This window comes from Drosophila innubila, chromosome X (genome assembly GCF_004354385.1).
Source record: "Drosophila innubila isolate TH190305 chromosome X, UK_Dinn_1.0, whole genome shotgun sequence".
Taxonomy (NCBI): Eukaryota; Metazoa; Arthropoda; class Insecta; order Diptera; family Drosophilidae; genus Drosophila; species Drosophila innubila.
In genome coordinates this window covers 12,567,989-12,593,293 of record NC_047626.1, presented here as the reverse complement: position 1 = coordinate 12,593,293, position 25,305 = coordinate 12,567,989, and the positions used below count along the sequence as shown (strand labels likewise).

At 35.3% G+C, this 25,305-nt stretch overlaps 2 protein-coding genes across 2 annotated transcripts in view; both read right to left on the bottom strand.

Annotated features, from left to right (window-relative positions):
• The window catches only part of LOC117794066 (microtubule-associated protein futsch), a 55,382-nt gene extending 37,025 nt beyond the window's left edge, over positions 1 to 18,357 (bottom strand). The window contains exon 1 of the mRNA XM_034634527.1: positions 17,850 to 18,357. Coding sequence (XP_034490418.1) covers positions 17,850 to 18,306 — 457 coding nt within the window. The 5' untranslated portion in view covers positions 18,307 to 18,357. The remainder of the gene's footprint in view (positions 1 to 17,849) is intronic.
• A 1,064-nt stretch (positions 18,358 to 19,421) lies between these two features.
• Positions 19,422 to 25,305, bottom strand: part of LOC117786458 — a 33,710-nt gene continuing 27,826 nt past the window's right edge. The window contains exons 2-3 of the mRNA XM_034624732.1: positions 22,468 to 22,641; positions 19,422 to 19,509 (exon numbers count right to left, since the gene is read on the bottom strand). Of these exons, the coding sequence (XP_034480623.1) occupies positions 19,490 to 19,509; positions 22,468 to 22,641 (194 nt within the window). The 3' untranslated portion in view covers positions 19,422 to 19,489. The remainder of the gene's footprint in view (positions 19,510 to 22,467; positions 22,642 to 25,305) is intronic.

Here is a 25,305-nt window from a genome sequence, read left to right as displayed (position 1 = left end):
AGAGCTATAGTGCACTGTCTGTCATTTTCTTATGAGCTACAACCCAGAGGGAGACGCCTTCAAGAGTTGTGTGTATCTGCATCTAAATTTAAATTTAAATTTCAATATAAATTTCAAGTTTAGATAGTTGCAAACATTGTCAACGTCTTGTGACATGTGTTTGGCAATGGAATTTGAATTGGATTCGGAATTTGAAGTTGAATTGAAATTGAAATTGTCTATTCTCTAACAGTGACAGCTAAAAGTATTTGCCACAATTTGCCACAACTAAATGCATATTTATGTTCCTCCGAACAGCACAAAACACAAGATAAACATCTGTGCAGTTGGCCAAACTTTACTGTTTGTTGGCTACTTAATGTCTATACACACAGATACACACGCACACACACACTAATACCACACTTGCACACAGGTAAACAAGCTTGAAGTTTGTAATGAAATGTTGGTAAAATCCTTCGACATTTTGCAAGTGTCTGGCAGAGACCAGAAACAAGTTCTTAGGTTTCTGATTCGCACTTAAGCTCATTTCAAGTTGTACTTATAATTAAGTACAGGACTTATGAAACTTTCGCTCTTTCAGCAAAGTCTATTAAAACAAAAATCTCATTTTATAGACACAAAAAACCCAAGCTCGAAGCTCAGTTCGGAGATGTCAGACAATATTGCTCGACATTTTTAAGGGAAATGTTAAGTTCATGGAGTCCATTTAATGTGCGAACTGAAAAAGACTCTTAAGATTCAAGTTTGAATTCGAAAATATCATATTTTGTTTAATAACTTAGAATCTAAGATAGAAAAAGATTTACGTTAGTTAAGGACAATCGATACAGATTGCTTAAGAAATTATTTTTGTTATTATTTTAATCATTATTTTGATTGACAAATTTTTGAGAACTCTATTTAATCAACATTTTTATCGAAGGGTATTCATTTCAACCAGAACAAAGTTATTGTTACACATAAAATTGGTATTGACATTTAACTTGGTTAGAAGAGATTCCTTTGACACCTTTGTATATCAATATTCATAGTCAGGTTATTGAGAAAGGACAAGTATTGATTTTCACAAATATATAGTAATCAAAACCGAAACGTACAATCTCATTTTAAACTGGAATTATAGTTTTAGGACATCGACAGTTATTAATGATTATTTTGTTTTTTTTTTTCAAATGAAAATATCATTCACTTTTAGTCACTGTAAATAAACGTGAAATATACCAAATTTATTTTTAAATGTAATCTATGCAATTTCACAATGTTCTTTAAATTTATGATTTTTATTATTTTACTTATGAAATAATCATTATTTTTGAGCAAAAAAATAAAACTCAACATAAAATTCATAGAATAATGAATATTTCTTGAATTTTATTTTTTTTAATCATAAAATAAAACTCAAGTTGGTTGGTCAAAAAAACATCAAAAATAAAACTCAAGAAATAATCATTATGCTATGGGCTTTATTTTTTTGCTCAAAAATAATGATTATTCCTGAGTTTTATTTTTTTGATCAAAAGTAATCATAAGTTACATAATAAAAGTCACAAGATAATGATTATTTCTTGAGTTTTATAATAGAACTTATAGTGATTACAGTCCCTATTTTAGAATAATGTTGACCTCCAAATAATAAACAGTTTCTGTCAGGTTTTGAGTATGTATAATTAAGATAAAGATACTTTTATTTTGTTGTCATTGAATCGATAATATGTGGTTAAGTATCAACAAATTGGACATAAATAATGGGCGTGGCCTTGTGAAATGCAAATGCTAAATGAGGATAACGAGTTCTTCATTAAATAGTTGTCAGTTGGCCAATCTTTCCCCGCTAAATCCCCGTTAACTTAATTAACAACAAACAACACTGCAGGCGACGGCAAAACGAACATCATTGTTTGATTGAGAGTCTGCTAATGATGATAATGGATAATGACAATAATAATCATGGCCAAAACGGACGCAGTCATTATATCGCTATACACGTAGGTATGTATGCGTGTGTATCTGTGTGAGGTATCTCATGTTGTCTCTTCAGGCGTATAATTAAATTTAATTTGCAAGTTTATTCAGTGACACAAGTTGTTGTGCAGCTGCAATGTTAGCTGATAATTAGTACTTCACACATACAAACATACATATACACAAATAGATGCACACACATACCCACACACATCAGTTATAGAGACATTGCATTGCTACAATTTCTTGTGTCATTTATTGTTGTTAGTCTCTAGTTGATAATAATTGTATGCTACTAATTGATGAAAAATATACACACACCTTTTCAGATGTAATTAGTTAATTCAAGTGAAGTTTATATTTAGAGAACTCTACTTGAATATACAAGAAAGCATTTGTCATGAGAGTCGTAAATCTTGTGCTGAGGGAAATAGCTGAAATAAGTATTTATTTGTTTGATTTTACTAAGACTTTATTGTCCGAGCAAATAACAACACAATTGTTCTAGTTTTTTTTCGTTTTTTGATTTATCTCAACAAAAAAATTTGATTTAAAGTGTAAACTAATTTTGTTATACCAAAAATCCAAGAAGCGAAGGTTCCAAGTCTGTGGAACCTGGTATCCTTATAGGGTCAGTTCTTCTTACAGACTTAGTAGTTGAAAAGGTCAACACATCCAGAAAATTATATTTATCGGAATATTTGAGATGAACATAAGTAGTTATTGAAGACATGTTCTATAATTCTCTAACAACTCAATAGAACTAATCAGTGCGTCTAAAACTTACTTTAGTTAACTTTTTAAGAGTCAGATTATTTGATCAGAGATTTGACTAAAACTTAAAATTCATTAAATTTAAATAAAATAAATTTTTTATAACTTAAAAATGTGTAAAATGCTTTAAAAAGTAATTTATTTAATTGATTACATTTCCTTAACAAGAATAGTTTTATTGAATATTATTATAATATTATTCTGACACTGTAGGAGCACTTAAATTTTATCTACTTGTTTTAAAAATATATTTTCATTTAATCTCTAGAAATTTTTGGAATATACCTGATGGTATACGAAATATTCCAATAATTAATAATTTTGTGACTTGAAAAATATGTGCGAAATATAAAATCTAATAAATATTTGAGGAATACCGAAATTTGCTGCATTATTAATTGTGTTTTTGAGAATACACTTGATATAGAATAAATATAAATTCACAACTGGTGTGTTTTAAATGAATAACGTCTTCAGTAAAAAAATTCGTTAACATTTTAGAGCTTATGAATCAATATTGAAAGTTAACAAATTTATCCAAAGGAAAACCATATCTTTAAAAAATAATAAAACTTGCATTGCTTTAAGCAAGTTGTAGTATTTCGAGCTTAAGTTGCGTTCAATTTATTTCGTGTAATCTTATCAGGAAAACCATCTGAATCCATTAGCTTGGCAGCAGGACGACCTTTTGCCGGTCGCACACAACAAATCAAACTATGGAACTATGGCTGCCAGCTGAGCTAAAGTCCTGTTTGATAGTCAGTTCGAGATTTCAACACAGAGGGAAAAGATCAAGTATTTGGTACTTAAAACGCCACTTTTCGAACTTGATTGCTCACTAAGTATGATAATACTAAAGTCAAGTATCTTAATCTCAATTCAAGTACGATATTTTATGAACGAAATTTAAGTGCTTTTGTATTTTAAAACTTAAAATAACTTTAAATCGTACTTGATTTGAGTACAGTTCAATCTTGATTCAAGTCCTTGGTAAAAAAATTTTTAAACTTATTTTCAGTATTTCGTACATATATCAAGTATAAATTTTAAGTATTGAAAATACTTAATTCGAGTTCATTCGAATTAAGTTTTAGTATGTCTTTTTTTTCCTCTGTGTAGAGATTGGCAGTAGTATACTATATACCATGTGCATATATAGTAGTGTAGTGTAGTGTATACACTATGCAATATTCAGTCTCAAGTGCAGTTCATGTTAGCTAATATTATAAATTTCAATTTCATGCCTGACTAAAAAAGTTGCAAGACCAAAGACGGAAGACGGAAGACGGAACGATAAATGTGGCACGGTAAACGGCTGCTAAATGTCAAGGGTTCTCGGATGGTGGCCAAGAAAGAGATGGCGATGGAGATGGAGGTGAAAGGGCAAAGCCTGCTTATCTGCCACGCCCATTCACACACACACACACATGCATACACATGGGGCGTTGATGCGGCAGCGATGGCAATAAAAAGCAGTTACAACTTGCTCGGTCGCCTTTTGTGGTGATTTCAAGTAGCTATGAAATGAATTTGTATTGAATGGCTGCCAACTGATTGAGCGGCCAATAAGAAGTATACACACACTCACACACACACACTCAGGTATAAAGAATTGATAGATAGATAGATATAGATAGTATGTGTGGCTAATGCGGGTTCCCAACCACTTTGGTTCAAGCTCAAAAGTCAGCTAAAGTGCTAGATGAAGACTGCCGAGTGGCGCACAGAATGCAATTTGTCAACGATTTGCAATTTTTGCAATTTTCATGCAGGGCGACAAAATTGAATCACACTCACATACACACATATACTCAAACACACACCTAGACACATGACAAACAGCTGTGGCAATCGTGCCCTGCATTTCATCATTCATTGGCTGTCAGGAAATTGCAAAAAGAATTTTGTCACCCTCTCAACGTTGCCACATCGTTCAAGTTGATTTCAATTTTCGCCACTCAAGGAAAAGTATTTTCCACACCCACACGACCTGACGCCGCTTTTCCGCCGAAACTTTAATTAGATATAAATGTTTTATAATAGGCAATTTCACTTTGGCAACCCTTAATTAATTTGCAGCTAGCTTACAAAATTTAATCAAGTCAAAGTTTAATCCGGTACAAAATTGCTCATGAGTCGCTTTAAATTTTGGTAATTAATGGATACAAAAGGGACTGCCAGCTATACAAGAACAATACACATTTAACTATTCCAAACAATTGGGATTAAAGCTTTGTTTTATTGTCTCAATAATACGTAAGTGTTACAATAATCCTATTAAAATATCTATTGAATAGACAGTCAAATAGGTTACACTAACAAATAAATAGCTTTAGTGATTTTTGCATTTATTTAAATTATTCGCAATCACTTAAATTCTTGGAAATTAACTTTAAAAGCTTTTATTGTCCACTTTTGTGAAAAGTTTAAGAATTGTTATGTTCGTTAAGATAACTTGCTAGCAGTAGTGTTGGTAAGGTATGTATTTGAACCAGTGTTGAGCGCTTGCACTACACAACACTAACTTGCATTGTCTACTCTAAAAACATTTAAATAAACGATCAGATGAGAAGCTGATTTAAATCTACATTGAGAGTTTTCTTAAATTTGATTTTACAACACTTAATTAAGTTATATATTAATACAGTTGTCCATTGAAAATTATCACAGATTGTCATTGATTGACGATACATAGTATGGATAAAAATTAATGTTGTTAACACGAGAAATATATGATTTTTTCGCTATTAAAAAAAAAAGTCTAAACAACAATAATAAAATCTAACAAGCGAGAAATGGCAAAACCTATATAATAATGAAGAGAATATAAAGCTTAAGTTAATCGATTGTATCGCTCAAGTTACCACATTTTTGGGCATTTATTGCTCTACACTCTTAAAGCAGAGGCGGAAAAAACAGGCTGCTAACAATTTGTAATGCATCATGCGATTTTGTGGCATTTTCTATGGTCAGCAATTTTATGCAGCTTTGGAACATTTAAACGAAAACGACGAGTGCAGACAGTGCAGTCAGTGCAGCCTGCTTTTAGGCTCACAGCATTTTGGCCATGTGTCGCATTTGGCAGAATACCAAAAAATTGAAAATGAGCAACAACAACAACAAAGAGAGCCGCAACCATGTGAGAGAGAGATGGAGATGGAGAGAGACAGGAAATGGGATTGAAAGTAAAGCAAAAGGAAATCACTTGGTGATTATGGAGCAGCTTTTAATTTCGCAAATGTGGCCTCCACGAAGCGAGAGGAAGCAGCAATGAATCAAGGTTCCCCATTTGGGTGCTCTAATCAAATAAAATGCTCCGAGTCTCTGCAGTCTCCATCTCACTCTTTCACTTCTTATCGCCGTCTCTGTCTGTCTGTAATTTTGGTCTGTGTGCGGACGGCAGGTGCCATAAAGGCGCACATAAAATTACGGAATGTGTTGCAAATATGTAATAAAAATTGCAATACGAGTTGCGGCCAAATGGCAAAAATGTATCTGTCAGTTACATATTATGCAAAAGCAAAATTTATGGCCAATGAATTGAATTCAAATTGATTTGCCGTTGCTGCGGCTGCTCCGTTCTATACATGTGGCACATGGGGCAGGTGCTTCATATATGTACGCATATCGTATTTGTTGTTCATGTTGCAGCTGACGCGCTGTCCGTGAGGTATGCTGAAAAGTATGCTACGGTTTTTAGTTTGACATGCCACTGACAGGCGACAAACCGCCAGCAAACTTGCCACTCACATGTATGCCAATTAATTATGTTCATGTGTAGGCAACAACCACAGACGACAAAAAAGAAAACGATAATAATAAGCAGAACAGGAGGATAAAACTGCGCGCAAAGAAATCCAATCGACTGAGTCATGTTGACTTAAATAATTGAAGTGTGACATGAATTATAGTCGTGGCAAGCAACAGCATCTGGCGCCACAATGTCGCGTCAATGGAAAAACCCCAGGAAAATAGCGGAAATTGCGGCAGGTCGAAACAGCTGTACACTCAAAAAAAAAAAAAACACATCTTGACCATTTAATTTATAATCCAGTTGTAGGAGCTCAACCTAATGATATAAAATATTCTCTCAGTGTTGACTTCAAACAAATCATTCACACTCTATTGCCGCACATTTACTATTTCTAAACAGGAAACGGAAACAATTTAAATGTCAACTTGTACAGAATTCAAACATCTTATGACATAAACCTTTTATCTACAATTTTGATTGAAGTTTCTCCATTAAATATTTATTTTTGCATAACAAATGCTTTATCAACGTTAAGAGTCTGTACTGTTAGGGTATTGCAACAGTTTGTTCAAATAATTTACAATGTTGAGGCAGGAAGTAAACTGGAAAGATGCAAGACACGTCCAAAGACACAAGCTGTGATTGCAAACTATTCAAAATTAATTTTTAAATTGGCTTAAAGTCTAAATTGAACAACTGATTAATATTTATTTGCAAATTGCCGTTGTCGCTTTTTTATTGTTTGATTAAGCTGTTTTAAAAATTTGTAATTTTACTGCTGAAAAAGTTTTTATATGTTTAAAAATATGTAGCATTATTATTAAAAAGAAAAGATAAGTTATTTAAATAGAAGCTGAATGGAAATATAATTTACAACTACCGATAATGTTATCGATGCTTAAGCTATTAATATCTATATTAATAGTTCTTTTTTCGTAGTCAGTGAAAATGAAGTCGATCTTAATTCCAGCTGTGTTTTATCTGAAGTTAGTCTAATAAAAATTATTGTCTGCGTCAACAATCGATACTGTTTTAACAATCGATACTATCGATAGCATTCGCTTCATTATCGCCTCAAGTCTAATATATTTAATCGGAACAGCTCATTAACAACGGGCGTGTCCTGTATGCAGTGTATTGAAACATCCTTCGCTTCAATTTACTTTGGTCGTGAGTAAATCTCTTGTGCAAATTGTTCTGATTGTAGGTAAATCAAATAACCGTCAGTTTGTGAAAGTTGCAGCAACTAAAACAATGTGAAACCACTTCGCAAATGAAGAGAAAATCAATCCGAAAGTCAAACAAAAGACAGAAACGAATCCAATTCAAGAAATTAGGCAGCTTAAGCAGCAGAATTTGCATATTGAAATGAGCACAAGGGAAATGGAAAACTCCTCCCATACCAATGCTATTTATGTAGAGCTGACAGAAAAAAAATCGAGATTATTTTTCATGATTATAAAAGTCAGTAAAATAAAAGGTGTATTTTTAAGATTGTAGTAAAGCGGCTTAACCAAATTGAAGGCAACACATAAAAAAGCTGTGCGGCGGTTAATCAAAATTATGGTAGCTTATCTATGTATTTGAGGCACATAGCCCAGTTAAGGTTATAGCCCGGTCTACAGCTTAGCTGGCACGTGTGCCAATTGCATTAGTCGAATTGTATTTCACTTTAAATGCTATGAGATAAACAACTTTTATGGCCAGCGAATTTCAAAGTTTGCTCTCTTTCTCTGTGTGTGTATGTGTGTGTGTGTGTGTGTGTGTGTGTGTGTGTGTGTGTGTGTGTGTGTAATGGGCGTGGCACAACTGAAACTTGCAGCACAACTTGTGCCGTCGATTTACACGTATTTGCAGACAAAATGGCTGCCAAGCGTGCAATAAGTTGGCGTTTCCTCTTTTACTTAGATATTTATACTTGCCCCTCCAGATAATGCCCCTACCACCTACTTGCCACCTCGCTGCTTGCCACAGACATGCAGCTAAAAATATGTAAACACGAAGAAACTGCATGGATACGATTTGAATTTGCCCCAAAACATGAAGCCCGAATAATTTTTATGGCATTTCGAAAGTTTAGATGAAAAGATGTTTTTTACCCTCCCCTCCAAAAAAAAAAAAAAATGTTTTCATAAAATTCCAGCCAAAGCGATACTATAAAATACCTATGCAGAATGTTTGCTGATATTTTCTAGTATTTTTTTTATGACCCTTCGCATGTTAGTTGCCCGAGGGCGTGTTGTGCTATAAATTGCCTATTAAATGGGTAAATACCGTTACAACGGTACAGTGGCAACTGACGTATGTATGCAACGCATGTCTGTCACAGCGGCTTTTCTTAGCTTTTCCTGCAACAGCTATATAGCTGGAAGTCAGTTGTCAAGTGTCACTTTCAATTTTGCGCAGTGTAAGGAATACCTACTGTCGCCTGACTGACATCCAAATCTAACCAAAGACTTCCCAAGTCTGCAACTAATTCATAAACTCTAGCTCTTAATGCCATTAGGAAATTATATAAAATAGTTAAATATACGTATATATATCTATATGAAAAAATTGGCTTCACTTCATCAAGAAGGCGCCATGATATAGTTTGCTTGAGATTCAACTTTTTAATCAACTTCCAAATATAAAATTCAGCCAAATACAAAACTTTGCAACTACTAAATTACAAAAAAAAATAAAATAGAAAAAAACATTTAAATGTATAATTAGAACAAATTTTAATATTAAAATTAAAATCAATTAATTAGCTTTTTAATAACACAAAATCAGTGCTTACAGGGTTTGATCTTCATATAAGTGTCGATCTAAACTTTTCCTGTTTTGGCGTGAGAAAAACAGTTTTAAAGCAATTGCTTCCTGTTTTTCGGTAGCTCTGCTAAATATTGAATTAAACTCACTAAATTAAAACATGTTAAGAGTTAAGTAAACATTAAAAATGATTTATTTTTTAAACATAAATCAAGATAGAGAAATAAATTAATAAATTAAGAAAATTGGAAAATTGGTCAAAAAATAGAATAAAAATGGTTCCATTTGAAAGTTCTCTGAGTAAGATCCAATATTATTCTTAATAGTATCAGGATAAATCTGTCTTTGAGAATTAAATTATGGTATAAGAAAGGTATGCAGACTTTTTAATATATGTGGCTTAAGTTGTTGATAACCCATTTAACACTAAACAAAGCTACCCCATTTCTATCACAATGAGCCATCAGAAGAGCCAGCAAATATGTTAATTGAGTCTAATGGGAGGCATGATCACCTGATAAACAACAACCTGCAACCAAGTGGAATATTGGCTAGAATTTAGATGGCTTTAGCAAATAATTAAACACAGATTGTCGCAGGATTGTAGCAGGATTATTTGAGAAGTGCGCTTACATTTCAATTTCTGTCAGGCACTTCAATTTGGCAATTAGGCAACCATCAGCAAGAAGTTAACAACTAATTAAACACAACCCACACACACAAGCACGATAAACTTTTGCTAATGTGATACCAAAATCAAAGTTCAGCTGGTGAAATTAAAGAGAAAAACTGCCTGGATATCTTCAGGTGCTTTCTGTCAGAAAGTTGCAAAAAAAGTTTTCTTTCAACGGAACAGAGTGAGGATTATGTGCGTATGTAGCATCCACAGCAGTGACCCTTTGACCCTCTGCCTGTTGTGATTGTGGTTGTGGTTGTGGTTAAGATTATGGTTTGTTGGGCTTATGGGTCAGCAGTTTCAAGCCCAAAACCAAACCAATCCCTATGCCTATGCCAACTGCAGTTTTAATATCAAATTTCCATTTTCAATTAAAAATGTATTTGCATTTTGATGTACTCGTAATGTAATTTGTAATCAGATGCGGGGCGTTGCCTCTAGAGTCAGCATAATTTAAGTAATTGCAAATTAAATTGCAAGCTTAATGACACGCAAAACCGAAAACAAAAAAATGTGAAAATTGTTGAAAATGTTGAAATTGTTCAAACTGTAACTGAAGCTAAAACTAATTAAAGTGGTTTTTATGCGTTCACCGCAGACACGTAACATGAGACTGGCCAATAACCAAGTGACCACACTATAAGCTGTGGGCGTGGTCGGCTAGGTGTGTTTGCGAGTGTGTGTGTGTGTGTGTTTATGGGCAAACTGGCCTCAAATGCACTTCAAAGCAATTAATTTGCAATAAAAGCACTTTTAATGCGCCACAAAACCCTCTGCCTATTTATGTGTGTGTGTGTGTGTGTGTGTGTGTGTGTGCGACTTGCGTCATCAATCAGCATACACATAACCACAAACGCATTGGCAGCAACCACAGTCAGTAATGCCGCTTGTCAGTTGCCGTTTTGTAGACGTAGCTTTGCCAAAACTGGGGCAGCCAAATAGATGTTGTTAACATGACATTACGCATACGACGCGTGGTATGTGGTGCGACCACAAGGAATAACAAGATGGCCATTACATAAAATGCAAATCATGTAAGTTAATCTAATACAAATTTAAAGCCCCATCAATTTTTACACTAAACAGACAGCTCTTTGTAAATAAAGTAGAACTATCCGAGGTTTATTAAATCTTCATGAAATTGGTTTATTTGTAAAAAAAAAAAATCTTTTTTCTCATCAATGAAGCAAAATTTAAATCGTGTCTAAATTCTTTCGTAAGCAATTTTTAAAGAAACAACATTAAATTCAAAATTAGTTTGTTTTAGTTTTAAAATTGATCCAATAATTTTAATAATTAATATTTAGCAAACTCCAGATCTCTTTATACTGTCAATAAGACACAATATCAAAAATTTATTAAAGTAAATACTCGATTTTGTACCTATTGTACATTATCTTCTCTATAATAAACTCATATAGTAATTAAATGAGAAAAATTTCGTATCAAAACTAAATTTAAGCTTTTTATTAACACTCTATTTAATATAAACTCCAATTAAATTCAAATAAAAATCATTAAGTGAAAATATTTATTAATTCTTAACATAATTAACTTGGAAAGTATTAAAGAAAAACCATTAAGATAACAACAATAACAAATTAACTTAAAATGCATTAAATAGAAATCATTAATAGAAAACTTTCTATTCAGAACAGAAAGTTTCCTTTCTGATTATTTTATGCTCTCCAATTAACACAAATCTGTCACAAGTCTGGGAATATATATTTACAATTTCCTTGCAAGAAATACACTTAAGCTTCATATTAATTAAATTAATGAATAAATATTAAGACAGTACATTCACATTATTTTCTTTATAATGAGCCCACTATTTAACTCAAAATAACCACAAAGAAGCAAATTGTTACAAAGTATGATTTTATTTCCAATTAAAACTAAACAAAACACTTTACCCTGCAACTCAAGTTGATTTAATCTTTGGGTTTTAGCATTGACAAAATGCTTTAAGCTGTGTGAAACGTATTACGTAAGTAGTTGAAAATTTTGGGTGTATCCTTTGTGCATTCTACGAGTATTGTTGTTGGCAGTAGGGTAATCTGTTAACTGGTTTACTGGTGAGAGTTAGAGTCCAACACTTGTGTGCATTTGTCATGTTTGCTGCGATTATGTTGCCTGTCATTGGCTTAACTTTAACGTGCAACTCTGCCACATGCCACATGCACCACATCACTGGCTTGGTGTTCAAAGGCCGTCGAGAATTAGCTCTAGTTACGTACTTATTGTTGTTCTGCTCTTCTCTTCTCTTCTATTCTCTTTTTTAGTATGCCTTAAAGCTTTGTATGAGCATGGAATAAGCAAACAAGGATTTTAGCTTTTCGGCATATCCTGTGTCCTGTATCCTGTGTCCTGTGTCATGTTAGGTCGTTTTGATGTTTTTTTTTGGTGGGTCGCAGTTTCAAGTCACGTAGCCGCCATCTGATGACGTGGTAGTTGCTGACCCGTCAACAACAGCAGCATCAGCTAAATGGGTATGTGTGTTTTGTGTGTGGGTGTGTGTGTGTGTGTAACGCCGGGTGCAGCCAGCTGTCATATCTAACACACATTGTCACGCAATTGACGGGCTGAAACCAAACCCCTTTTTCCGTTAAAATGGCTAAAAATAGCCAGAAAATCGAAGCGAGCCACGCACTTCAAGCTCTTAACTCTCTCATTGTCTCTTTTAGACTCTTCCTTTCTCTCTCTCTCTCTCTCTCTCTCTCTCTTTCTGTCTTCACACTTTGCTTGTCGCATTGTCATTTGATCGATTTTTCTGGCTTTAACAGTAGAGTCTAAAACCGCTCGAAACCTAACAGCAGTTCTTCCCGCTGACAGTTGTCATAATTAAATGTTATGTGGCTGTGACATGTCCGTTTAATGTCACCTTATTCTGCCCTTTAATTCCTTTTCCCATCCCTCATCGGTCGTTTCATTCTATTTTTCGTTTTTATTCGCTGACCTTGAACGCTGCTCTCTCTATTGATTTCTTTTTAAGTTAATTAAATAAAGCGCAGGTTGCGAAATGAAACTCAGCTATTAAACCAAATGAGCCAAGCAAAATTGTGACCCCTCTCCATATCTTTTAGCTTTTAAACCCCCCCTGAACCCCCCAACCCCTCTGCGTCAGCCCTCTTAGCCCTCAGCCCTTGGCGGCTTTAAGCGGCGCTAAGAGCGCCCCAAATTAGGCTAATAAAAAACAAGGGACGCTGCAATTGAGCAGCGTAATTGTCATAATTAAGTGAGCCCCGGAGAACGAGAGGCCAACTGGCAACGAGAGGTGTAGGTGGTGTTGGTGGTGGTGCTGCTGGTGGTGCGCTTAAGTGGAAGCCTCTCATAAATGTAAGTGACACAGCGGCTTCGATCCCAGAACCGCAGTCAGTTTTCAAACCACATTTTGTAAGCCTAGAAAGACAATTACAGCTCTCTCGCTCTCTCTCTCTCCCTCTTTATCTTTTTTTTCCCTCGTTTTCCCTCTCATTTTTACTTGTAGTTACATGTAGTATTTGTTAAATTTTGTTACATTTAAATTCCCTAAAAATAGGCTTTCCCTTTCACATCTCTTTCAAACTCACTCTATCTCTTTCACTCGTATTTTTAATTAGTAATATTTTCATGTCTTTTTATTTGCCTTCCCATTCGATCTTCCTCAGTCTACTATTTCCTATTTCCACGACAGCACATTCGACACATTCGACGCCATTTTCATCATTCAGATCGAATGTGGACTTAATTTCAAAACAAAATCCGAATGATCATTCATATCAAATGTGTAAATTCGTTGGCATTCTCCCTGCCGATTTTCAGTATTTTTATATCTAAAACCCGATGTTTATCGATAAACTCGTAGGAAAAAAACCATCATCACTTAAACCAGCTGTTTTGTTCAATAAACAAGGTAAGCATAAAATTTGCGACATTTATAATTTCAAAAAATATTATAAAATGTTTTTATTTTCAGCTTTTTATAATTTTTGCACAGAAGCCGACAGCTGATTATTTCGGGTGAATGGCAAATGCTTTAACATTTTCACATTTGGTAGTGGAAAGCCAAAACTATGACACATTCAAATGTGAGTGAATGTGGCAAATGTAAGTGTTCGTGGAAATAGCCTATTACTCTACCTACATATGTATATATAATTACTTCTCTCCGACCTTTTTCATTACTTCAAGTGCTGCAAAATCTTGCCCCTTACTGCAACTGTTTCCATTCCGGTAACACACTTAACTATCTTGCCATTTTCCGTATATTTGCGCGTTCTCTTTTATAGCCCTAGGCCTTTTTCCCAATTCATTTACAGTTTCTGTTTGCTCAACCGTCGTCCGACGCAGCTTGTTCGACCGTGTCACAAAATCAATTAAAAACAGCAGCTCTCTATACCTTTTTCTCTCTCTCTCTCTCTACTCTTTCTATTATTCTCTCTCTCTCGTGGCTAAAACCACACCCCAGCAGTCCGTTGGTCCCCCGACTGATCCTCTCGAGCTATGAACATGCCTCGCCTATTTGCACAGCAAACATTGCATTTTTTGCTAGCAAAACTAGTGGAAAAACAAAACACATAAGAGCTGCAGGTAAACAGCGACCAGAGGCCCAACAGAACCAACCACCAGAGCCACCAGCACTACCAGCACCACACCACCCCCAAAGAGTGACCCACTGAAAAGCGAGCGACTAATTTTTGAGCGCACGGTCAACTTTTGTAATTTCCGGCGCATTTTGGCGCAACTGATGGGGTTGTCCAGCAATTATGCCACTTGCTGTTATAGCTGCCCCACCCAAAAAGCAGGCTAGACGACTCCACCTTCCACCCCTCAGCCACCCTTCAGCCACCCTTCATTGAGGCAGTGTCAATGTCTGCTCATCTGCTAGACTGCGGCTCTGTCACAGTTTCCGCTTTGCTTTCCACATCCATAAATCAAATATTTACTAATAAGCCTATACACACACACACACAGCCATACACACATGTAGATTAGTTTTTGCAGTTGTAGTTGTGTTGTCGGCTCCACTTCCGGCTGCAACTGTTGATCTCTGTACGACACGACGCGAAGCGACATTCGTTGTTATTGCAATGTAATGCAATCAACATGAAAATAATTAATACAATTGCTCTTAAAAACAAATATTCTCCCTCTGTGCGACACTGTGTATCTCAGTGTGTGTGTGTGTGTGTGTGTGTATCTCTGTGTGTGTGTGTGTGTGTATCTCTGTGTGTGTATTTGCACTTTGTTTGTGCCCTATTTTTTGCAATTTTAATTAAATGCCAACGATTGCTGCATACTTTGAGGCGCAATTTGCTTCAATTGAATTACAAGCGGCATTTCAACTTGCCACAGTTGTCCCTTGTCTCTGCCCCTACCCCTGCTGCCTGCCCCCTTTTATTCCCATCGACAGCCAAATGAGATTAACTTGCATCCAACTGAGAGTCAATATCCTTTACACAGCTATGTCTAACCACATAAATGTTACTGAATATTAATATTTTAATCAAATTGTAGTTCGCTTTATCTGACATCATTTTGATGACGGCGACAACGATTTACAAATATCAATTGTACTAAGTTAAGTCTGATTATCTTCGTATATTTTGTGAGGGTTGAATGACTTATATATTGCTTTAATGTCTCCGATGCTATGATGGCAATAATATCAATTTGGTGTGCGGAATTTTTTGATTTCCACACAAATAAATTTACTATAATTAACTTAAATATATATAACACTTTGTTTTCTTATTACTCATTTCTTGAAACTTAAATTTGATTATGTTTATTTCTTTAAATGAACTTTTTCTTTTAGTACTTCAGCTTTATGAGATTAGACACAAATATCTTAAATAAAAATAACTAGATTATACTGTATATGGTTTGCTGTAATTGCTGATGACAAATATTTTTTATTATATATTTTTTCTTAACGATGTACTATTAAATTCAAAGGTTCTTGCGAGAATAAATTAAACTTTCGCCAATTTTCCACACAAATGTATAAAATCGGTGCTTTATTTTTGGCAAAGATTTTTGAAAACAAATTTCAAGTTCAAAACACAATTCTGAATATTTAACTTGAAGTATCTTATTCTTATTTTATTTAAAATAAGAAAATATTTAATGATTTAATTGTAAAACTAAAAATTTCATAACAAACTCTTTCCAAACATTTCATTCAATTTTTCTCACTCTAGTTTTTCATAGTCTCTGAAATATGACGAGTTTGTAAAAATCTAATATGCTTAATTATATAAGAAGGAAAAATTATGAAAACCTTTTTACTTATTAAAATATTTAATTTGCATATTCATTAATCAGACCTTTTTTGGGTACGCATCAAGAATGCTTAAGAATTTCGGTAATAAATGTATTAATATTAATTATAGCAATTTCCCACAATACGCATAGAAATTGACTAATTATTTACCAACATCAATTGATTGTAATCAAATGAATATTGTATAGTATTAAACAACTCAAATGGCATTCAAACTGTGATTCAAATACTCGAGTTGGCTAGACTAACAATTTTCAAGTGGAAAATAGCTTAAGGGAAAGGCGGTTGCCACGCCCAGATCACATAGCAATCGCCAGCACTTAAGATAATTATTTACAAGGCGGAAAGCTGCGCCACTTTGTTGGTGGCAAGTGAAAATGAGCAAAAAAACGGCTTGTAACAAGCGACGCAAAATGAAAAATTAAATATGAGTAACCAAAAAGAATGTGTATATATTAAAATCAAAAAAAAAATATGAAAAAAAGGCACAGCTGGGCATTGACTATGAAAACTGACCACTCATATACGTCTAGAGGGGGCGGGAGTGGAAGGTGGGAGAGGAGCAACTAATTAGACGGCGTGTCGGCAGTCGGCAGTCAGCAAAGTGTGAAAATGAGCAGCTCCCAGTGGGTGGATAGACTTGATGGAAGGCGATAGGGGAAGGGGGAGGTGAGTGGAAAGGGGGGCTGGAAACAAGTGGATTGGAATTGGATTGAAATTGGAATTGGAATTGGATTAGATAGGCACGCGACGTCAATTGCTGAGGCGTAGCATTTGCCAACGGCCATAAGCTCCGTTCCACACTCGATAGCCCCTCCCGACTACTCCCCCCCCTCTCGGCCCCTCCCGTCTACTCCCCCCGCTGCTCCATCTCGGCATCATTTGCATATGCAAACTTTCTAACAGAGCTATGCGAATAATTTATGCTGATTAGCTCGAGTCTACTTATATTATCTCTTTTTTTTTTTTTTGGTTTTCTTTTGTACGTGCAGCTTTGATGTTGGTTTTTGCCTTCTCATGTGTGTGGGCATCTGTGTGTGTGTGCACGTACACTTAGAAAAATATGCCATCCTTACTTAGTTACGACCGTACTTGAATTTATACCGTTTTGCTCTTAAAACTTTGTGTACTAATAATCTAAAATTTAAATTAATCAATCTTCAATTTAGATTTCTGGCCGTCTATTCCTATGGCAGCCGATTTTAACCAAACTTAGTCAGAATATATAAGACCATGGCAAAAATAAAATCTGTGAGTTTCATTTAGATACCTTTAGAAACAACAATGTTATTTATACCAAACTAGTTTAAGATTATTTTGTACATAAAAATAGTACTTTTCAAAATTGAAATTAACTTCAAATAAGAATGTTTTGTACTAGAAACAAGTACATTTTGGGGTTAGTTCAAGATTTTTGTGTACTTAAACTAGTATGTTTTCTATTTTTACAGACATGAATTAAACACAAAACGTACTTAAAGTATAACGAAAAAATCTTCATTTAAGATTTCCGGAATTGCAAAAACCGAACTAAGAATAAGATTTTTCTTCTCAGCTTTAGAAATGTCGAGCTTAGACAACTTTTGGGTTCGTTTGTACTTGAATATTCCCTGTTTAAGTTCGGAAATCTTGATAATTTTTTTGAGTGTAGCACTTACCCTTGAGCAGATGCTGCAAAATGTTGTCCTTGTGCTCCTCGGAGTGCGGCTCGCCCATCACAATGAGCAAATAGCAGCCGGTCAAGGGGCTGGGCGGTCCCACCATGCCGCCGGCCAAGCTGGAGGCGCCACCGCCATCCGAGCAAGCGGTATCCAAAGGCGGACGACCGCCAATTTCCGACGGTGGCAATGAGCTGGCGCCTGCATCAGTTGCCGCATCATCGCCAGCATCGCCAGCCACATTCGAGCCAGCTGCATCTCCATCGGCATCCACATTGGTTGCAGCCGGTTGAGCCGCAGGCGGAGACGGAACCGAAGACGGAGCCGCAGCCGCAGCCGCAGCCGCAGCCGGAGTCGGAGCCTGGCCGGGCTCCGTAGGCGGAGCAGCGTTGCCACTACCGTTACCATTGCCATTCCCGTTGGTTTGGGCGGCATCATCCGGAGCAGTGGCTGCCATGGTGGCAACTTCACTTGCTGCTGCTGATGTTGTTGCTGTTGTAGTAGAAGTCGTAGTTGTTGTTGTTGTTGTTGTTGGTTTTGGCCGATCTCCCATCACAGTTGTTGCTGTTGTTGTCACAGTCACGGGCACAAAAAAAAATTCCTTGCAGTACACTTGAAAAAAATTCGTATCGCTTTTGCTAAGCTGCTTAGTTGCCGAGTTTTTGAAACTCTGCACAAACACACTATTGCCGTCTCTCTCCCGTTCTCTTGCTCTATCACTCTCTGTCTCTCGCACTTTCTTTCTTTCTCTGTCTCACACTCTCTGGCTGTCTCTGTCTTGCGCGGCGTTTAATACACGTACAATTTCTTGGAAATTATACGGCAAAACGTCCGAAGCTCAGTCTTAACTGCTGTGGCAATTGGGCGGGCGGCTTGGGGGGCGTGGCGGATTTTGCCACTTCACTTCACACGCTGTTGTTCTTATTGTTGTTGTTGGAGTTATTTTGTTGTACTTTTTGTTTGCTGGCCGTGACTTTGGCGCTTTTTTATGAGTTCTTCACGTTGAGTTTTTTTATTTATTTTAATTTTTTTTTTCTTTATTTTTCAATGTTTGCTTTATTGGATTTTCTTTATATTTGAAATAACATTAATTTTTTGCAATCTTTTTGTTTTTGGTTTTTTTTTTTGTTTAATTTCTTATTTATTGTGCACACTTTGAAGCTGTGTTAGATATTTTTTGCTTTTATTTAAAATAAAGTTTAAATTTCTTCTTTTTTTCTTTTGGAAATATTTATATTTTTGTTTTTATTTTTTCTGGAGTAAATTTTGCAGCAATTGGCGTGTTGTTGTAGTTGGTTTTGTTTTTTTTTCTCAATATAATGAATTAATTGTAATTTCTTTTATTGATTTTGTTAAACTGTAGATTTGGACTAGCTTTTTACTTGTAGCAATGTTTTTCGTTTTTCTTTTGCTTTTTTGTTTATTTTGTTTTTATAATTTTTATAATAATAATAATTGTTTTTTGTAGTTTATGTGTATGCGTGTGTGTGTGAATTTATCATGCAAAATTTTTCTAAAGTTTTTCTCTTTTTTTTTTTGCTTTTTGTTTATGAGTTTCGTCTTTTTTAATAATTTTTTTTTATATTTTTAGTAGTTAATCTTGCGACTTATAAATTTTCTTTTAGCTTTTTTTTCGTTTGCTATTGGAATATCATTAAATCTGTAAAAGAAGAGCATAAAGTATTATTTAAGATAATATTTTGGATACAAAAAAGAATTTTGTTAATAAAAATACTAGCAAGTTTAAATCTGGTGTTAACTGCATTTATCAACATTATTTAAACACTTTTTCTTAAGAAGTTAGTTATGAAAATGTTTTTATTTAATATGAAATTTCAGAACTTTTTCTCATAGATATTTAATGCCAAATAGAATGAATAAAATGTTTAATTAAATGTTATGCTTGAGAAAGTATTTTACAAATGCTTTTGTTTATTTAATGTAAAAAGCCTATAAGGATAATGTTTTATCAATGGTATAATACGAATAAATTTGTTTTTAATGCAGACAAGTAAGAAACTCTTTGGTAAATGTCTACTTGAATAAGATCTAAAGCACTTTTATTTCTGTTTTCTACATTTTCTGCAATTGTCGCTGCACTTATGACAACTCGAGAAGCGACCATTTAGCACTGCCCAGTACCTATCCCTGTTTCTGTCAAAATCCCATTCCCAGTTGAGCTCCCATCCAGCCAGACAGACAGACGGACAGACAGACAGACGGACAGACAGACGAACCAGGCGAGGAGCTATAAAAAGCCATAGACAGGCTCCGCATATAAATGCATTGAACTTTGGCCGTGTTGCTGACAACAACAACAGCAACAACAAATGGCACATATGTATGTGGCACACACCACACACGCACACCCAACCACACACACACACACACATACACCCCACCCGCTCCATGGCAACGACAGCGACGACAACGACAACATCGACGTCGACGTCGACGTCAACGTCAACGTCATCAGGCGCTGGCGTTGCCTGACTGAATGTGAAAACTATAAAAAGCAGCGGCAACAGCAAAAACAACAACAACAACAAAAACAACGACAACAACAAGGAGCACAACTCCTTTTGATATTTTTGTCGCCGAGTTTTTTTTTTTTTTGTAATCCTTCAACGTTGTTGTTGCTGTTGTTGCCTGCCTTTCGACTTGGACTTGGTCGCGTGCCTGTTCTACGTGTCTTCGTCCCTTGCCCCTTGCCCCTTGCCCCTTGCCACACCGTTGCGCTCTGCTGGCGTTGCCTTCAATTGCCGCTGCAACTCTTGCCTCATGTTGTTGGCGTTGTCTCCATTGCTGCCTCATGTTGTTGGCGGCGTCGGCCGATGGATGAATCACCCAAACAGTTGCCGGCAATGCATCTACACTTGCGTATCCACACACACCGCACACACACTACACACACACACACACAACAGACATATGTAAGTGCTGTGTTCTTAGTTTGCAGTTCTGAATTTTGTGACGGATGCCAAACGCAATGAAATTTGCATTACTTTAGGGCAATATCTCTGGGAGTCTCGGTCTCGGTCTTGGTCTTGTTCTTGTTCTTATTTTGGTTCTTGGTTCTTGGCCACGCCTTTGGCTCTGCACGAGTTTTGATTGATGAGTTTTTGCTATTTTGGGCAGATATCTTGCACATATGCAGCTGCTCGCTTAAAACCGCTAAAGTCAAGAGCAGGCGTTGCAGAAAGGGCTGTATAGCAATTACAAATACGTAGGGAATATCTTAAGTGTTCAGCTAGATTGCAATCGATAGTTTGCTTAACTTGAATAAACGAAATATTCAAAAAAAAAATATATATATATATTCTCTTATAAAATTACTCGTATTTATATTCTGTTTGCAAGAAAATGTGGAATCTTTCTAACTATACAGTTCAGTTATTAAACTTATAAAACACTGTCTTAATTTTAGTTTTACTCAAACTGTTCTTGTATTAAAAAATGTCGTTTTCTTTAATTGAGAGTTATTATTAACCAGAAAATCTTCAGAAATTTTTATTTCAACAACTTTGATGGTATAAGTAGTTTTCTAACTTTTTCAGCTCTTGAGATATTGTAGTAAAGCTTCAGGCCTTAGAAAGTAGCTTGAAGCTTTTCTTTACTTAGAATTTTACATTTTCCTTAATTCAGTGAATTAACTTGAAAACTTGAAAATATTATCATCTTGTTTGTTTTAGATCTATTCCATTTAAATTCTAAATTTTCTTAGGCATAGACTGCATATGTTAAGCTTTTTGTTCCTATTCCAGCTTTTTGCTGAATTGAACTTCAGAAATGCACTTTAACTGAAATTGAGACACATAAATTAAAACGCAGCAAATATAATATTATTTTGCCTTGCAAATTTGGAAATTATTGAAATCTTGACTGCTTTATAGAAAGCTCCAAGCAGCTGGGAACAGGTATTGTTCCGAACTTCATTTAACTACACTAGAAAAAAAAAGACTCAAACTAGTCTTCAACTGATCTTTTCAGTTTATGCTTTCTACATGATATAAAAAAAAATCTCATTATTATCTTCATTTTCAATTCAAGTCACGCAAACATTGATTGCTGCATGAGATGATTAACAAGAACCAGTAAAAATCTCTTTTTATCAAGATCACAAGAAAAAAAAAAGGTACTCGAACGAAAAGAAATATTTGCGAATCAGAGAAGCACTTGCAACGTACAAGAACTGCTGTGCAACTGGGAAGTAAGTTGAGTCCGCAGTGGAACGGAACTGAACTGAACTTCACAACTGCAAGGGAAGTTGTAGAATCAATAGGTCACACACAGACACACACACACAGTCACATAGAGACAGCACGTGTTGTAGAGAAGTGTAGCAATTCGTTATATGATATCACCGCAGGAAGCCACAAAAACCACCAACCAACTTTACAAAAAAAAAAAAAAACACTAACAAAAGAAGTTGCATATACTCAGAAGTGGCAGAAGAAGAAGCAAACACACACACACACACACACACACACACCACAACCAAACAAATTTGTCACTTTAATTGCAAACGCCAAAAAAAATATTGTAAAAAAAATATGGGATTTTGTTTTGCTTCCTTGTTTTTTTTGTTTTTTTTATTGTTTGTTTGTCTTTAAATTACTTCTTCTTTGCTTTTTGGTGTTGAGTAGCTGCTGCTGCTGCTGCTGCTGCTGCTGATTTACTGCTGCTGCTGCTGCTGCTGCTGTTGTTGCGACTTCTGTTTCAACTGCCTCAATATTGTGTGTATTATTTTTCGTTTGCTGCAAACGTTTTGAAAGCTCGACGACGACTGATTCTTTGGCCGGAACAACTCGCAACACGAAGCGGCATCGCTGCCAGCGACTGCGACAGCGACGGCAGCAGAATTGTCGACTGCGACAGCGACAGCGACAGCGAAGCAGCGGCGACGAGTAGTCGCCGTTTGTTGGCTGCACAGCCAACTTCACTTGATATTGTTGTTGTCGTTGTTGTTACTTTTGATTTGCCGTTATTGGAATTTCCAGGCTGCGTCTGCGTGCGGTTCGTGTGAAGCTTTTATAACTGCTGTTTCACTGTTTTGCTGGCACACCACACAAAATGCCGAACAGCTGGACAGCTGAACCCGAAAAAGGCTCGTCTCGTCGTCCTTGCGATTCGTGCAGCCGGCTTTGAGGCAGCACTCGCCGCTTCCAGTTCGTTTCAATTCGTTTCGATTCGTTTCCATTCGTTTCCGTTTCGTTCAGACTCGTTCTGTTTCGTTTTCTGTCTCGCTACTGACGCCATGGCCCGGTCCGAGCCGTTCCATGCCGGCTAACATTTTGCCAGTCATTCTCGTCGTCGCTGAATTTTCAATATGCCGCCTTTGCCAATTTTGGAGTTGGCGCAATGAAAACTCGACTCCTCATTGTTGGGGTTAGAGTACCACCTTTCTCTCTACAATACTCTACTCTTGTGGATATCTTCGGATTAGCAAGCAATTGTACAGCCTACATTTAGGCTACCACAAATGTCATACACTGCAATTGTCCTACACTTTCGCTTCTCTATTCCAATTTTAATGTTAGATAATTCGAATTTCCAAACTTAAATAATTTGTATATAAAATTCTTCTTTAAATTCGAAAAACAATAAAATTCCTATTTATCGTAAATATGATAACTATATGATAGCGTATGACGTTTCAGTTAGTTGCAAAAATCAGTTTTTATAGCAACAATTCATTTTTATGGAATTTTCAAACTAAATTTAAACTAAATTGTACTTTAAAATGTGAGCTGTACATATTTTGGTTGAGCTTTCACGAAAATGGAATCCATAATACTTTAATTCTTTTCAATGATGTCAGAAAACGATCTTAGTTATTGAAATAAATGATATAGTATGTAATTTATACCTAAACAATTTTAAGAATTCCAGATGTATCTGAAGTAATTTTCTGCATATAAAAATCATCTGTAAAGTTGCTAAATCGAAAGTCGAACCAACTTCAAACTGTCATAACTTTCTCAAATCTGGACCGATTTTCAAGCGGAATGTCATTTTGATCATGGTTATTATTCATTCTGCGTTTAGTTAAAAAAAAATATTCCCATCAAGATCTGTGTTTCAATTTTAATACCAATAGGAATACCCTTTGGATATTTGAAAACTGAATATTTTGAATCTTAAGTTTTCACTTTTAATCAACTGCTTATCTAACTATCGTAATACGTATAAAACATCTCTTTTAATTTGATTCTGAGACGTTTCATTTTTTGTAAAAAATCATTCCAAAATCAATTTGACAAAAATGGTAGATCAAAAGTCGGGCCAACTTCAAACTGTCATAACTTTCTCAAAACTGAATCGACCTGCTTTCAAATATAACTAATTTGGTTAAAAATATGTTTTACCTCTAGATCTGCGCTTCGATATTAGTACCAAAGAGAATATCAACATTTAAAAATTTTCAATATCAAATTGTTGGACCGGTTCTGGTATTGATGCCGGAACCAAATGGACAAAAGCCATACGAGAACCTGTAAATGAAATACTTGCTTAGGGACTTTTGGGAACCATAATCGGAACCGATATTTGTGCTTATATTTTAAATGTGCTTAACCATCCAAATATGTATGTATGTCCCCTCTGTTCATTACTAATGTCAGAACTAAGCACATGTATTTATTTATAAGATCGATTTATTGAAAAATATTTTTCTTATGTGTATTATGAACGGCTGATTCTCAATTCAAAACGATAGTATTTTTACAGAAATAAGTAGAGCCTTAATATCAGATCGAAAGAGAACAGACTGACAAACAGAACTACATTTATATTAAAGCAGTGTATCTTGATCTTGTCTTGAGTTTTTGCTGAAGCTGAAGTCCTGATACCTATTTGCCAAAATAACGGAAAGAGTTCGGTGAGTTACGTGAGTTCTATGAGCCACTAACTACTATAACCTGAATTAAACACTAAGTAACTAGATAAATGTTATTTATCATTGATATAAGATCGAAAGAGAACAGACTGACAAACAGACAAACAGAACCAAATTTATATTGAAGCAGTGTATCTTGATCTTGTCTTGAGTTTTTCTAAAGCTGAGGTCCTGATACCTATTTGCCAAAATAACGGAAAGAGCTCGGTGAGTTCTGTGAGTTCTGTGAGTTCTATGAGCAACTAGCTACTAATACCTGAATTAAACAATAAGCAAATAGATAAATGTTATTTGTCATTGATATAAGATCGAAAGAGAATAGAATGACAAACAGACAAACAGAACTAAATTTATATTGAAGCAGTGTATCTTGATCTTGTCTTGAGTTTTTCTAAAGCTGAGGTCCTGATACCTATTTGCCAAAATAACGAAAAGAGTTCGGTGAGTTCTGTGAGTTCTGTGATTTCTATCAGTTCTGTGAGTTCTATGAGCCACTAACTACTACCACCTGAATTAAACACTAAGTAACTAGATAAATGTTATTTATCATTGATATTT